The 16,467-nt window shown below is 45.4% G+C and overlaps 2 protein-coding genes across 10 annotated transcripts in view; one reads left to right on the forward strand and one right to left on the reverse strand.

Moving 5' to 3' along the window:
- Positions 1-1,143: 1,143 nt before the first annotated feature.
- The window catches only part of NEU2 (neuraminidase 2), a 31,130-nt gene continuing 15,806 nt past the window's right edge, over positions 1,144-16,467 (reverse strand). For 2 of the 9 annotated variants that reach the window (XM_052687422.1, XM_052687426.1), the window contains 6 exons: positions 9,416-9,620; positions 9,193-9,332; positions 8,848-9,076; positions 8,595-8,764; positions 3,519-3,723; positions 1,144-2,255 (listed from right to left, as the gene is read on the reverse strand). In XM_052687422.1, the coding sequence (XP_052543382.1) occupies positions 1,317-2,255; positions 3,519-3,719 (1,140 nt within the window). In that variant the 5' untranslated portion in view covers positions 3,720-3,723; positions 8,595-8,764; positions 8,848-9,076; positions 9,193-9,332; positions 9,416-9,620 and the 3' untranslated portion in view covers positions 1,144-1,316. Of the gene's footprint in view, positions 2,256-3,508; positions 4,169-8,260; positions 8,341-8,594; positions 8,765-8,847; positions 9,077-9,192; positions 9,333-9,415; positions 9,784-9,835; positions 10,328-16,215; positions 16,275-16,467 lie in introns of those variants that run through there. The other 7 variants (XM_052687423.1, XM_052687428.1, XM_052687425.1 and 4 more) reach the window with 7 other exon arrangements.
- Positions 11,921-16,467, forward strand: part of NGEF (neuronal guanine nucleotide exchange factor) — a 45,769-nt gene continuing 41,222 nt past the window's right edge. The window contains exon 1 of the mRNA XM_052687388.1: positions 11,921-13,010. The gene's annotated coding sequence lies outside the window, so the exon portion shown is untranslated. The remainder of the gene's footprint in view (positions 13,011-16,467) is intronic.

The following is a 16,467-nucleotide window of genomic DNA, read 5'->3' on the forward strand; positions in this document are numbered from 1 at the left end:
CTGCCCTGGCTCCACTCACTGCCCTTCGGCGCTATTCACCTCTGGTCACTTGTCTGCTCACAGCGTGTCGCCTCCTTCCAAACCTCAGTGTAGCCTCAGAATAGTCTCCCTCTTAAAAATTTGGGCTGTTCCCTTCTAAAAACTGCTGAAGATCTGTCTACTCTTGAAAGCCTTCCAGCACAAGCACTCCCATGCTCCTCTGACATTTACATCTCTGCCATTTTCTGGAAGCGAGGCAATGTTATTTGTTTCACACGCTGTCCCCTTGCTGGTAATACTCTATAATAACAGTCTGTATAATAACAGTCATGCTTGCAAGACATTGGTTTGTCAGAGATAACAGCAGTTACTGCATGGATCAAAGCTTAGCACTTCCATTAGAAAGACCAGCAAGTACTTCCCCTCCTGACTATAAATTGGGAGCTCCCTCTGCAGACCCGTCCTGATCCTGCAGGTCTGTTAGTGCCATTTCTGCCAACTGCCCGTGGGGCAGGGGGTGCTGCATAGGCCCCACTCTCACTGTCTGTGCAAAGGGAACCACTGAAACACACAAGGCTGTGGTTTTGGTACACGTGAGAAGCTGTAGTTACCAACTGCAGCACAAGCAAAAGGGCAAATAAGCAAGAACATACAGCATAGGAAGTAAGGAGAAGGCAAAGTTATGAAGAAGTCCCTAAGGGGCCTGGGAATTCAGCAAGCAAACCCCAAATCCAGTACAGAAGCAGGCTGGGAACATTTCAAGATGATGGCATTCCACAGCCTCCCTGAAAGCAGAAGGCAGCCAGCCCTGCCAATAGAAGGCTGGATGGAGCTGTCAGCAGGCACTGCAACTGAAAGGAGTGCACCCAGCAAGAGTCAGAACAGTTTTCTGAAGGTAACAGCATACGCAGGGCAGCATGCCCAGTGTCCTCTGCAGCACTTTGCCACCACTTGTAAATACAGCTCAGCTCAAATAGCTGCCCTCCATCCCCATGCAGTCCCTGAGCTATCAGTATGTGCACCTCTATCCGAGCCTACCGGAAGCCTTAAGGTGAGACCCCCCGTATGAAGGTCATACTTGCCTTCAGCATGTGATTTTTAAGATGGCAGCCAAGGGGGAAGGACGAGAAGAGGAACAGGCAATAGAAAACAAGACCAAACATGTTTAGTTTTAGTATGTTTAATAGACTTTGTGATGTAAGCATGCTACAAGACAATGCCCAGCCGGCAGCGCGGGAAGAATACAAAAACTCTTTTGCTGAAAGATGAGAGCTGATAGTGAAAAGAGCATCAGCAAAAGTGTTTTTCAGAAGAATCCCAATGAAAAAGCTCGAGACTCAGAACTCAGAAGGGAAGGCTTGCTTCAAAGTGAACATTACAAAGATTATCTCTTCACATTGTTTATGGATCCCATATTCAAAGAGGCAAGAGAACAAGGGCGAGCCATCTGGCCCAATCCCCATGTACTGCAGATCTGAGTAAGCACACAAGCCCTTGAAGAGGATGCTTGGCTTTGTCCAGTGTGCTGGATTTAAAGGGCTTTTGTTGAGGTAAATTCCCAAATCTCTTCGGCCCTTTGGGTCCGCAGGATGAGTGTACAGCAACCAGCTATCTTGGCACCAGACATCAGAGGGAGGAGGGAAGGCAACAATACTTCCATGACATCCAGAGGGAGGCTCCACAAGCTTTTCAACCCGCTGGCCTTCCTCAAAATCCACCCCGTTGTTGTGGCTGACAGCCTGGATTCTCACTCCCTTGTTGGTCCTAGCATTGCAGTAGAGCACATTCATGCCACAGCGGTGTACCTCAGCTACCTGGCATTCCCCTGCACTCTCTTTTCCCACAAAGTTCCCCATCTCCCACGTCATCCCATGGTCAGAGCTGATGAAGCAGAAGGTATAAGAGACAGGGTGATGCTTAGGGTCAAGGATACGAAAGGCATAGGCAGGAATCACAAGGCTCCGGGCCTCATTGGACAGCTGTAATCCATGACCTGGTCCCACTGCAAAAGTGGCCCAGTTCTTGTACTCTGTGCTGATGGTGCTCTCTGTGATATCCTGAACAGGGCTCCATGTGTGTCCTTGGTCCACGCTAGTGACATAGCAGAGACGTACCAGGTTGGTCTTTGTCCTGAGCTGGTAGTGCTCAGAGATCTTTCCTGGGACAGCTATGAAGAACAGGATCAGATTCCCCGAGACCTCATCATAAACAGGACAGGGATTCATGGATCGGTGACCTTCCAGCTGTGCACTGACAATGGTCTCCATGCCGCTCCACTGCCAAGGCAGAGTGAAGAGAGACAAGAGTGAAACAAATACATCCAGGTTACAGCGTGAGGATGCACAGATAAAGTTACAGAAGAGCTTGAGAACAACTGAGGAGAAGCAAATCTGGAGATAGAGCATGAAACAGGCGTCACCAGATGTAAATTAAAAGAAATTAAGATGACTTGGATGATGCAGGACTCGCATGCTTTACCAAACAGGTGAGCTATGTCCTTTTTAAATGACTACTCATTGAGGAGCTGATAACTGCATCTCAATGCAGTAGGTGTCTGATGACACTTAAAAAAACAACAACAACAACAACAACAAAAAAGCAACAAAAAAAACAGCAACAGTAGTTGAATTGTAAGAAATTCTCATCAATATAGATATGACACAGACGTGCCAGGGTTAAAACATTCTCGTAGACACTTTGCTCTGTTAGTGCTTCTCAGGAAGTCAGCTAGATAAAGGAGCCCTCTTCAAGCATACAGCACACTGATAAATCCATTACATTCAGACTCCTACTCCCTCATTTTGAGTGTTACCTAAATGATACAACGCTGCAGGTGCAGTTAGAGGCTGCTTCTGCTAGGCAGACTCCAGCTCTTAAAGGTCCCTGTTAAAGGATTACTATTCTGTGATAAAGGATTGAGTTAGAAAAAGAAACTCCCCCCCTCCCCCCTCCCCCAAAAAAAGCCTTTAATGCATTTGCAAATGCAAGAAATGATTATAAATAGAGTATCCAGCACCCCCAGTCACCCAGCAAGATAACTGTTAACAATAATAACAACTGGGAGATTAATAAAGTAGCCCATTCGCTGGCACAGAGAAACCAAATGACACTGCTTTGCGTGGGGATACTAGCTGTTCTCAATTGTTTTTTAAACCAGAAATTAGTTCTAGGAAGATTAAAAAAAAAAAAAAAAAAAACAAGCCAGCGATTGCTAATTTACTGCTCCCTATCTCTGTGACACTCCTCATTTCTGCTTCCTTTCCACACCTCTGCAACTGCAGCAAGACTTGTGCCCTATGTCTCTCTCTGCTTCTGCTTCTCTGCTTCTACTACAGCTGCCCCACTTAATTTCCCCAACTATTGGGCAATCACGAGGTTGAATCCCAGCAGCTATAAAAGTAAATGCATTACTCATAGGCTATAATTGAGCAGGAGAGATCTGTTTAACTACAGTGGAGAGGGCAGATACATTCAAGTCCTTTGGGAGCAGGGTAGCAGTGTAGTTGGACAGTCTCCTCTATTTCCTTACCAACTGGTACCTGAACATGGTGTCTGCCTGGGTTGTACGTGCCTCTGCGCATCACTATGAGCTTGGCATGCTCATCCACCACATCCTCTCGTTCCTCAGCAAATGCCAGGATGATGCTGAAACGTGGCAGGTAAAGCAGGGCTGGAATTCGATAGCTCCACGTGCCATTCCGGAACAACACTTCTTGCTTGAGGACAGGAAACGAAGCCATCGTGCTAAGGGAATGAGACAGAAACGCACTGCATTTTAACCCATGCTCAGCCCAGCAAAGTACAACAGGAACAGATCCCACCACTTCTTGCCCTCCTTGCTCTTTGCTCTTCCTGCTCAGTGTGTTCTGACAGACACTGAAATGTCATTCCTGCTGCTTTCAGTTTCATGCTCTTCTGAAGAGGAGCCACACGTTGCACAGCAGTCAGCAACACAGACCAGACTTTGTCCAGAAACAGCCTGGTTAATCTTACTGGAGCAAAATAAGTTCTCTAAACACAGTAAATGAAAAAGCCGCCTGTGGTTTGTTTCTTCTTAATGAAATTCACAAGCTGAGATCTTTGTGGGTTTGCTTTGTAATTCAAAAGACTGACAATGATCAGGCATTTTAGCATTTTCCCCTCTGAAAAGCATGATTGCCTTTGTTGGTGGTGTTTCCAAAACCCAGAACAGAACTAATGCTTTGCCAAACATGAACTTTGAGCCCCATAAAAACAAGTCACTGAAGCAATCTCTGGCCCTAGCTATGCCTCTATTTAAGGAATGCAAACACAGAGCATGGAAAAAGAAGGAAAACATCCTCTCCCAAAACATCACAAACAGTCTGAAAGATGCCAGCCAGCTGCATCTAAGCTGAGAGCGCCGGGCAAAGCCCAAGGCAGAACAAGAGGATTTATGGACTGGGTACTGCAGGTTTCTAATTGGGACGGGCCACTGTATGCCTGAAACATTGTATGCTTTGCTGAAACAACACATGCTTTGGAAACAAGGAGATCAGCAGTATGGAGCTACTAATGGGTAAGGCGTCAGGAGGGACTTTTGGTCCGGTGAGACTCTTGTCATCCATACAGCAAGTAAGAGACGTTAGGGAGCAAGACAGTCACAGAATGGCTTAGCTTGGAAGGGACCTTACAGCCCACCCAGTCCCAACTCCTGCTGTGGGCTGGCTGCCCCCCATCAGCACAGGCTGGTGCCCAGAACCCATCCAGCCTGGCCCTGAGCATCTCCAGGGATGGACACCCACACTTCCCTGGGCAGCAGTGCCAGGGCCTCACTGCTCTCTTCCTCTCCTTGGATCCACTCAGTTTTCTGTCCTGTTGCACCAAACCTCTCTTGGGAACTGATTTATCCTGGCAAAAACCCATTGGCTGAATCCTGTTTAAGTTCTTGTTTAAACAAAAAGAAGTCTCTCATATGATGGACCAGAAACTGAAGGCATGAAAACCATGTGCTCAGCATAGATATCAGAGAGATGGGGAGTAAAATGAAAACAAAATTATAAAAAAAAAGAAAAGAAAATCAGGCCTTAGATCTCTGACGCATTGAGTGGGTAGGATGGCAAGGATAAGATGACAATACAGTATGAGTAAGAAATTGAAATGCCTCCTACCTCAGCTGAGACAAGACTTGCAATGCTGCCTTGAGCACTGAAGATTCCCTGAGATTTAGATAAATAGGAAAGTGCTGTAGTGGTTGTTGGGTGTGCATCACATCCTCACGTTTCTGAAGGCTGTCTTGATAACTCAGGATCTGCACTGTTTCAGCTAAAGCCAGCTGTACAGACTGGAGCCAGCCACAGCCCCATGGCTGCTCAGACGCAGAGCCACACGGGAGAGAACTGTCTCAATGGAATACTACTCCCTCCTCATTGCCACTTACAGTACATCAGAGCAGCTACTATACAGAAACATTACCAGGGATCTGATCTCAGCTCTCCATACAACAAGGAAGAAAAAAAGGAAGACCTTCCTAGGATAAATAACGGTGTTGCTCACCGCATAGCGGCACTGGTCTGGCTACTCACACTGATTGCAGCCATGGCTGTGTTCTCGTGGTTCCTGAAACAGAAGTTCATCAGAGCACCTCCAGGCTATTTGAAGGGAGATTATTTCAAGAGATGTTAGTCAGCCTATCTAGTGCAGCACAGGTTCCATAGCTCATGGTGCTATGCTGATATTGTAATCTTTTTGCAGGGCAGGGCAAGAGGGAGGGGGGGAAAACGAAAAAAAGGGATGAAAAATAAACAGTGGCAGAGATGTAGGCTACACCCATACGTTCTTGATGCAGAGCTGGGAAACCAGTGCCACAGAGGCTGTGCTGCAGCACAGGGGCAGAGAAGCCTAAGGGAGCCAAGTCCCTCCTGCGCCGTCCTGCCACCTGCAGGCAGCTCTGCACCGTGCCCTTCGCCCCTGTGCTGAGAGATGCTGGGTGAGGGTGTTGCAACATTCATCTTTTCCTCTGATTGCCAAACGGGGAGCGAGGGAAGGTGGGATGTTAAAAGACTGTGAATGGCTGCCATAGAAACAAGCCCTGGACACAGCACTTGCAACTGCAGTTGAGGAAAATACTAGAATTACATGACTTTTCCATCTACCCAGAGATTAAATAGGTGTGCATGTGTACACATCTACACACATTTGTGTACACACATCCTGTATGTAGGGAGTACATTAAGTCTGTACGCATATACACACATACAACACATCCATCTGTAGAGAAACTCTTCTATCTTTTTCATTAATTCACTTAAAAATCAGTATTAAGTTTCTTCTGTCTTCTCCATTGGCGGATCATCAAGCAGAGATAAAGTCACAACAGCCTGAGTTACACAGAATTAAAGAGATGCAGAATCTTAAAACAGCTTAGGGCTATTGATATACATACAAAAAGAGCAAAAACTTGTGCTGCTTTAGCTACCGTCCAGCCAGCTGAAAAATACTTGATCTTTCTCTTGACCTCTACCCAACGTCAAAGGTAAAAGCGCCAGCTACACTTCTCAGAAATAAGAGAGAAGATCATCAACAGAACACCAGATCCTGATCAGGACAGTCACAAGGTGCATTCAGAAGCTCAGACTCCAGCAGCTCACATCAGACAGGCCAGACTATTAAATTGCCAGGGGATGCATCCTTGAGAAGTGCTCTGTTCAGGGCACTGACATCAACCTGCAGTTCCTTTCCAAAGCACCAGGGAAGCTGCTGCCCTGAGTACTCCATCTCCAGGTAGATGTGGGCAGACAGAGAAAGAAGTGCATGGTGAGGAAAAGGGGGAGTTAAGCTGGAGAAAACCATTACTCAGAACTTGCAAGTTACACAGCTGCAATGATTTCCAGAGACTTGTTCCAGTGTGCCAGAAGAGTCAAAATAAATAGCAGTGGGCAACAAAGTGAATCTGTGACGGATTGAGGCCCAGAACAAGCCCGAGCAGCAGAAAGGAATAGCTGCTGGTCGTCCTTGGGAGTATTTATCCTTCCACTCAGTGGAAGGATTCCTCCAAGGCAGCTCATGCGGTTCCTTGGTGGTAGTTTGTTATTGTTTTGTTTTAAACATAGGGGAGAATCGGCCCCTCGTGTGTTTATTTTCTTTAACCCTCTCCAAGAAAAGTGACTAAGCAGGATAACATTTCCACTGGCTTCAGCTTCTGTTGAAAACCTGTCCTTAACACGTTCAGATCCAAGAAGAAATGGCAGCACGTTTGCTCCTGCAGGAATCCAGACAGGGCCCAAGCAAACACACACAAACCTATTGGGAGAGACTGGGGAAAGGCACGAGGAACACAAACAAAAGAACCTGAAAGAGTAAAGCTCAAAACTCAACGAAAGTTCTGCTTTTCAACACAAGCACAAGAAGCCAAGTCCTGCCCTTCTCCATTCAGTATCAGACCTGGACTTTCAGCGTTTTCCATATGGAAGCATAGAAGTCAGCCACGCACTATCCTAAAATACTTTTTTTGTTTCATTTAAACAAAAAAGAAAACACTTCAATTGGGATACTGCACAGATGGGGATCAAGAGAAGCCATGTTCATGTTGTACAGGGCTAAGAAATAGTAGACCCAGCCTGCTTCCAAAATATTACACAGTGCATTTCAACGTGCAAGCCTTCCCTCCTATTTAAATGGAATGACTGTACCTATTTCCACTGAAACACAGCAGCAGAGAGCTCTAGTTCCAGCCTTCTCCTTAGACCAGGTCCTGCACTAAATCTAGGACTCAGCTACTCTTTACAAGCCAGGCAGCACCAACACGTCAGCCTCAATGTCAAGTCAGAAGGAAACGTTATCAGCGAGACCAGTCAAACAACAGATCTTAAACAAAAGGCTCTTTCCAACGTTCAGAATTCAAGACTAAGGGCACTTTAAGGAGTGACTTTAATCCAGCTGTCAACTGGATCAAACTTTTTAACTATGCTACAAACAGAAAGTTTTCTTTGTAGCATGAGCTTCATGCCATACTTAGAAGGGGATTTTTAGCCTCCTCGGTAGATGCTTTCCTAAACAATCCATCAAGTTCTGCTTTCAAAACGTAGCTCAGCCTGGCAACGGCTCCTGTGCTTTATAACATAGGTTTTCTCAGCAGTACAGAGAAATTACATGAAGCAGCTTTGTTTTTTCTTAGCATATGTTTGTTTGTTTGGTGGAGGACTACACACACTCCTTCCTGAACCTCCAAAATGATGTATTTACCTTTTTAGCTCCCAGCAACACCCGCCGTTATGCAGAGAATAAAAAGGAGGTAAACAAAAGGAAAAAGAAAAGGAAATACCTCTCTTCACTTTGTGCCTCCTGGAAGTCACGTCAAAGGTAAAGGGAAAAAAAAAAAAAGAAAAAAAAAGAGAAAAGAAAAACACTCCTATTGAATACAATAAAAGGGAGGATCACCACACTCTCACCAACTTGTCTCCAACCTGCAAGATTATTTATGTTGGCAGCGATGTCAGCTGTCTCGGATCCCCCGGGAAGAGCCAGCAGCCAGCATGTATACACAAGCTGACATTTAAATAGCAAACCTGCTTTGCATAGAAGGGGAGGTTCCATGTGAGCAGGACAAATGTTAGGGAAAGATTTTTAAGCGTTCATAGTAATTAACGTGTTTCTACCTGCATGGATTGACAGGACTGTGTTGCTGCTGATAGTTACACCATTCAGCATGCTGTCATATCCTGGTCTTCTCGTCCCCTCATGCTGAGGAGGGTAAAATTCCTTCAATCCCTACGTGCAGACTTGCAGTGCGTCCTCTCATAGAGCTCCTGAGCACCATGAAAGTTTGCTGAAAGAAGTCAGAAAATTGATATAACAGCGGGTGAAATTGCTGTGTCAACCTAATGCATTTCTCTGGTTGGCTTTACCCACCTCCCATCCATCAGTACGCTGTTTTGAGATGAAGAAATGGGTCAACACAGGAATCTCCAGGCCGTAGTACAGGAACAACATGCTGGTGTATGCAGGTGCACTCCCCCAGCAGCTTATGTGGAGGTGCTACCAGTGCCCATCTTCACCCCAGCAGCTGCAGTCAATGAAGCAATGAGCAGGGTTGAGTAGGAGGGAGTGTGAACATGGGGTCCTAGTATGTATTGGGAGGCTGAGGGAGAAGAGAATAAGGCCATTGATTCTCCCAGATGTGGCCTGCCTAGCTTAAAGGCAGCACCTGCAGCTTCTACTGCTGGGAACAGCCAAGCAAATGCTTTCATGATGTACCTTGAGCTGCTGATGCAACGTGGAACTGCTGCTGTTGTTAGAGATGGCCTTGCCTTTCCTTTTCCTTGTTGTTTCTCTTGCTTTACTCTCTTCTCTACTGTTTCCATTGCTGCCATTAATGCTTCTTGTCTCTCAATTTACTGGGGGAAAAAAACAATAACAACAATAATCCTGTAAACAGATCTTGCTAGTAATGTAAAAGGACAAAGCAAGGCCTACTCACTTGACAGCAATTGTGATTTTGATCTGTGCAAGCCAAACACAGAGTTGCAAGGGTGTGGATTTACAACCAACCAACTTAATTAAATTCTTTTGTGTTACCATCTTCCCTCTCTCTTGAGCAACCATGCCTCCTTTCTTGTGCCAGTGCTGATGCTCATCTTGCTTTGGCAAGCCATCAGAGGATGTCAGTTTGGCAGAAAACTAATCTAGGGGAAAAAAAAAAAAGGAAGGAAAAAAAAAGTGAACAGTTTTCTGCTGGGTCACTGTCCTGGACTGCGTCAGCAGAAGTCAGACAAGCAGGGGAGGGAGCAGGAGCATGGAGCTGTTGACACAAGGAGCAGACTACCTCTCTGTCTGGCAGCTGGCCATTAGAGCACATTAGCTACGTCATAAAACCACACCCCATATTTATGAACCTCACCTTAGCTGGGCAAGCAAAGTATTGCCTGAACTGAGAGACACAAAAGGAGCCCGAGGGCATTCGTATTTTGTTGTATCTGGAATCAAACAATAGTCAGCACAAGGGAAAACCCCTCAAGAGACAAAGGCATTGATATCCATGAAATAATAACTTCTAACCTGGAAAAAATCCAGACAAGCAAAACAGGCACCATTAAGAAAGAAGGAAAGACACTGGGAAGGCTGCTAAGACAGTGCCAGAAAGCAAGACCAGAACAATTGCTTTGTGGATTTCACCTTTTTCCCTGCTCCCTGGCTAACGGCTGCATTGCTCAAGTGGTGTTGTGAGTCACATGCTGCTTCTGCAGTCAGACAGCTCATAAAAGCAAGTTTGTTTCACACACATCACTTTGCTTGGCTCTAGCTTAAAACTGGTTGTCCATTTCTCCTTAGAGAGGCCCATCCCAAATGTGGCTGGCAGCACATGCTATGGTGGCAACGCTCCGTGCTCTATAGCAGCAGCACCTGGGTTGTAGGGTGGCTGTGCCTCTGGCCACCTCCCAGTCCCCACTGCCCTCACTCTTCCTCCCCAAGCATCCACACAAAGTGGGTTTCTCAGTGTAGATGTGCTTGGCTCAATCCCCCCTGCTTCCTTCTGCTGTAAATCAGAATCAGTGGCACAGTGAAGTTTAAGATAAGTCTGGGGAGAATCAAGCTTGTCATTTCTGTTATTCCACACTTACTTCATCGCCTTTATGTCTGATTGTTGTAATGAAAACGTTTTTAAAAAGGTTGAAAAATGCAAATGGGGTGTGTGGGTGCATTAATAAGAGGATATAAAAATAATGCAGAAGATAATGTAATGAAAGAATACTGAACAATGGAGCATTTGCATTTGGAGGACCACGTTCAATTTTGGGTGCCACGTCTTAGGAAAGATATAGCAATAGCTGCAAGCGAAGGCTAAGAATTCAGAAGCTAATGCTGGTGAGTGTATGTGAAAACAAGTAGGGAAACAAGAGATGTTGCAATTAACAAGAGCGACACACGGTCCATTAAAAACTGTCGGCTATATTTCCTTTGCAAAATGTTTAAACCTGAATCCACTGTTTGTTAAACAGCAAGGAAGGCGGGCAGGCTCGGGTAGTTCTGTGTGATGGCTCAGCTACAGAGTGTGGCAGCTGTCATCACCCAGCTAACATTAAAATCGAGGTGCCCTGTGTGGAGTCAGGCTGTAGGAGAGAGAATTACACTGTTCTGCAAATTTTCAGTTACAGCACTATGGGCTGCCCTCCAGGTGTTAGGCAATATGGCACCGTTTGTGCAGAACACGAGTCCTGTGGACCTGGGGGCTGACTGCTCTGTTAGCAAAAACAAAACTGAGAAAAAGCCCAAGTAATAATACTGAATCTAACTCATGCAAGTGGTCACTTTCCCAGCAAATCACAGATTGTTAGTATTTCCCTTCCTTGTGGAAAGACTTGAGCAAAATCACAAACATTTACTTCCTCTACCCAAGGAGCACCGCTATGACCCTGCCTGGCTGCTTTCTGACCTTCCACAGTGAGCTTTGTGTTCATCATGGGGAACCTTCTGTCCCCTGGGAAAGACAATGTCCAGTGCCTATAATATATGGCATACCTTTCTGCCATTCACTCTTCTCACTGAGACCAGAAAAAGGAATACGTTTTATTTTGGTAACAAAATGGAGGGCAATACGTACAAAAAGAGGATTGTGGAAGCAGGATTTATCTAGTTCTCAAAGTAGCAAAGCGATGAGGAGTTGCTCCGTGACAGCTTGGTTAATTTAATGACAAAAAAAGTGCAATAAAACCGGATTCTCTTGCCTTATGTCCCCTCCCAGCTCTGGGGACACTGACAAACAAGTCTGAAGCATGAGGTCCACCTGGGAGTGACTCCTGTGATAGCACGTCCCTCGTGTCCCACTAGCTCGCAGAGCAGGAGTGCACAGTCTGACGGTGACTTTGAGTAATCATTACAAGAGTAATTGCTGACAGCCCTGTGTGCCAAGGCCAGGCCCTCAGCTGATATAAAGGGACAGTGGCATTGGTGGTCAGAAAGCTATGACAACCAACCCCAGATTAACCAGAGCTTTACTGAATGAATATTTGGGTGTCCACAGAGTAGATAGGGTGTGGGCAAAATACAGTTGCTATCACAAGAAATAGGGTAATGTTACAACCAGTTAAAACAACAGGGCAGTTGGCAAGTCGGGTGAACTTTAAGAAAGAAAAAAAAAAATCATAGGAAAGGCTAGCATTAGCTTCAGCAGGAGATATGAGGCTTTATGCCCTTCCATCTGCAGGCTTACAAATAGCAGGTGAGTTGAAGGAGTTCCAGGATGAAGAAAAAGCTGTCTCCTAACTATAGCACTGCATAGATATCTGCAGGAAGTGGGGTTTTTTGGTCTTCCTTCGAAGCACTGGGCTCTAAGCTGCTTACAGAAGAGAGACATTCATTTAAGCAAGCCCACTTGCAAGCACAGCAAATGTAAGCACAACCTGAATTGGAAATCAAAGTATTTCGGGGGAGAAAATTATAATGCATTTGGATGAACAGTTACAAAAGGCCTTGTAATCAAACCAGCTGGGTCTGCTACGTTCCAGGTGTCCCAGAGCCCAGGTGTGGGAACACACGTGAAGTGTAAAAACTGACAGGCTAAAAATAATCACAAGCATGTTGGGTTTGTCATCTCAAATGGCTGGAAATAATGTAAAGCAAGAGCAGTAGCTCGGCCAGTGGGGCTGAAAAGTGTGAGCAAATGGCTTTTGCTGTTTCCACGTACTTGAGTTTGCAGATTTGAAGAGAAGTTTCACCTAGTTTTATACGGGAAGTTTTGCAAAGCCCTGTCAGTAAACCTTTGGCACAAGCGGTGCAAAGGGCCTTCAGAACGTGTTTGTACTGACTTACCTGGCTAAAGGGAAAGCTGTTCCTTTAAATTGTTTGCTGTGGCTCTGGAAACTGAGCAAACAAAGTCAGAGGGAAACTTCCCTTTCAAGTGGAACTGTCAGAAGGTACAAGGACTGAAGGACAGAGATCTTCAATAGGACACACCTGCATCGGGATTCAGAGCCGAACTGCAAATTTCTAACAACCTGGGGGAGTTTAGTCCTGATTTGTTGGACACACCTAACCCTGATGGCAAATGAGAGCCTGATTCGGCCCCAGACAGTCAGGTGAGTAAAATCCTATTCTGGGGGGATGCTAGAAGAGGAGCGGTCTGAGGAAAAAGCCTCAAAGGCACAAATGCAGTGCCTGAGAAAGAAGCGGCTTTGCTCTGCCAGCAAAGTCACCTTGAAGGGACCCCGTGCAACCTGGATGGAGTGCAGCTGAAATGCCGGCTGGTGGAATGGAGGCACTGCTGGCACAGCCCGACAGGCTGCACATCCAGCAGGGAGGAAACCAAGGCAGAAAGGAGGCTCAGACTGCACTAAATGGGCATTAACGTGACCAACTAAAGAGCAAACATCCCCAGAGCAATCAATCAAACCGTGCGTCTTTTTCCAGGGGCAGGACAAGCTGTGATTTTTTCCTGGCAAATGCTTGCGTGTGATCTTGCTTTTAAAAAAAAAACAAAACACAGAAAGAAAGAAAATAAAGGCAGGAAATATGAAAAACAGCCTGTTTTCCTCCTAAGGGCAGGCTGATCTTTCCCTTCAGCTGAGCTGTCCTTTCTCTCTCAGGAGACCAATTGCCCTGTATCCACTGTGGCTGTGAATGCCATCCCAGCAATGATAGATATTTTTAAATGCGCCAAGTAAACAAGAAATCAAATCTCATAAGAAAGAGCTAGCTCTGGAGGTATTAACCTATTGACAGATTCAGCGTTACAGCAGATCTGCCAGCTCCAGACCTAATCAAAAGTAGGAAATGGCACTGAAAAAAATAGGTATTTTAAAAAATGTTTTCCTGAACATATAAAAAGGTCCAACTGGACTGCATTCATCTCAGGAGATGGATGGAAATTTTGTTCAGGACTGATCTTACCCAGGCTCAGATAAGGACTGATAAATCCAATCCACTTTAAAACCAGCTGTAAATATAAGAGTATGTGTGAAACACCACAGTAATTGACAGAAAAGAAATGCCTGGAGACAAAGAATGCATTGTCCCACACTGCCTAATTTTGGGAGAACATTTGCAAGACAATGTAAAATGCTTTAACTGTATAATTACCATTATCTGTCCCTGTGTGTGTTGGCAATGCCTGGGGTTTTTACTATAAGTCTGCTTTTGGCAGGAGCTTGTTCTGTGTATTTCTGTCAGCAGTAATATCACCATCTTTACCACAATAGTGTCTGGAGGCAGTGTTTCATGTTCCCAAGTAACAGCCCATGGAAGCACCCCCATGTTACACTTGGGTATAAAATAAGAAAAACTGACAAGATTCAGTGAAATCTAAAACAATCTAGAAACCTTGGCTCCTTCCTGCCATCTCTTTCCTAGCCAAAATCAGCTCTGCATCAGATAATCATGAAAAAACAGATCTGGCTTAATCTGCAAAACCTGGACCTTGCTGTCCAAAAGGGGGCACTTCCTGAGACAACGACCCCCTCAGCTCTAAGGAAACTTTGGGAAAGCAACAGGGAATGACAGCTCCAGACAAAATACCTGCTCTTGGGTTAGGAATGTAGGAAAATGCAAATGAATAGAACAAAAAAATAGATAATATCCAAAGAGGTTTTTCTTTCTTTTTAATTCAACTATCATCCAGAGCTCTTTTGAACCAAGATTCTGTCTATGCCATGCTCTTGCTTGAGCTCCTTGCTGAGTTCCTGCTCAAGTAGCTCCCAAGGAAAAGCCGTAGGAGAAACGTATTAGAATTTATATAGTATGGTGCAGTTCTCCCCCTCTAGCAAACAGGGGACTGAGACCCGGGAAAATCCCCGACTTGTTCAGATTGCCCAGGGAATTGCAGCAGAGCTGAGCAATGAACCCTGCCCTCTCAGGAGCTAACTCAGTGCCACTGCCGTGGGATTTCCCCACACTCATCGCCACGTTGCTCCTTCCATGCTTAAAACTGGGGAGGGAAAGAACTGCTGTCAGTGGAAAGGTCTCAAAGGAGAAGCCCTGCCAATCTTTTCTAGCACTTCCACTCTCTGAAGTGCTCTGAAGTGAGCTACGCAACTGTGGTTGAGGAGACTGTGTCACTTGTTGGACAAAAAATAAACACAGTGCAGATGCACATGCAGACAGCGCTGCAGGGGTGCCTGTTTTTTGGCAACACATCGCTGCCTGCTGCTGTAGCTGGCAAACTGGATGTGACTGCCAAAGCCCAGAACTGGTACCCCAGTCCTAGGACAGAAGAAACCGCTCTGCACTGGGAGCAGCAGTCCTGCCAGCACCTGCCTTCTTGCCAGGGTCTATCCTCTTGGGGCCAGAAAGAGACATTCTGGAGAAGTTTGTATTTCTGATGCTGCACAGTTTCCAGAGTTGCTTATCAAGTATTTTTTCCTGAGCACTTGCACAATCAGTCCAACAGGCCATAAGAATAGCATCGGTTTGTATGAGGTTTTAATTTAGCAGCTGACAAGGATAGCCTAGCAGCCTTCCAAACCTGCCTGGCATTTCAAACCAGTAGAAACCAGGTTAACAAGATTCTGATGTCTGTCCTGACTTCTGGCTTGCTTGCAGCTACAGATTCGCAGGCAGACTCATCAGACGCTCCTTGGGTCCTCCACCCAATAACCACTGGGGGAAAAACTGAGAGCTCTACTATTCCTTGATCAACAACATCAGCCTCTTCTTTCCCTGCTTCTTTATAAACTCTTCCAAATAAAACTCCCTTTGAGTTCTTACCTCTGCAGTTCAAATAACCACCCTTGCTCATGCTTCCTTAACAAGTGTCTCATACACAACAGCACATCCAGAAATAGGAGTGGATGACACTGTTTTTTCCCCAAGAGCAGCGCGGGTGTTGTCTGCCCCAGGGAAACTGGGCTTGTCTGCTTACTAACCAGTTTGTCTTGAAAAGTTTCAACCAAGACATCTGCTAACCCCATCTCCACGTATCCTGGCATTACTAACCCGCCCTGCTTCCAGTGAGGCATTCTGCCCGGGACATTATTTCTCATACCATGTACTTGGCTAAACCATTTCATCACTGACTAAACTTCCTAAGCCACAGTGTTTCAGTTTTTAGAGGCTGTGGCATTTCTGGACTAAGCTTTATGTTGTATATTCTTTCCATGTGGGATGTGGAATGCTCCACATGAAGAGAACAAATGAAAAGGAACGAGGACCCTCCACTCCCTTTTGCATGGTAGCAGAGGCAAAAACATTTCCTAATCAGCAGGGAAAAGGAGAGGAAACAGGGTTCCTCTAGAGACAGGTGTATATAAAAATGTCAGTGATGTCAGAAGAGCAAGTCATGTTTTATACCTTCTTAAGATGCTCTCCACATCTTCAAGCAGGGATGTACTTTCACCACTGCGTATGCACTAATTTAAGGAAAAGAATAAAAATAAGGTCAGCTTTTTCTTTAATTAGTTTTAAGAGCTTATAATGAAAACCAGAAGGACTTGTAGATTTCCACTTTTACTCTTCTGTGTGCTTTATAAATTAGGTTAAGTCTCCCACACAGATACAAAATGTGCATGTGTGTTTATAGACATGTTTATACATACATGTAAA

This window comes from Tympanuchus pallidicinctus, unplaced genomic scaffold (genome assembly GCF_026119805.1).
Source record: "Tympanuchus pallidicinctus isolate F22 unplaced genomic scaffold, pur_lepc_1.0 scaffold22, whole genome shotgun sequence".
NCBI classification, from domain to species: Eukaryota; Metazoa; Chordata; class Aves; order Galliformes; family Phasianidae; genus Tympanuchus; species Tympanuchus pallidicinctus.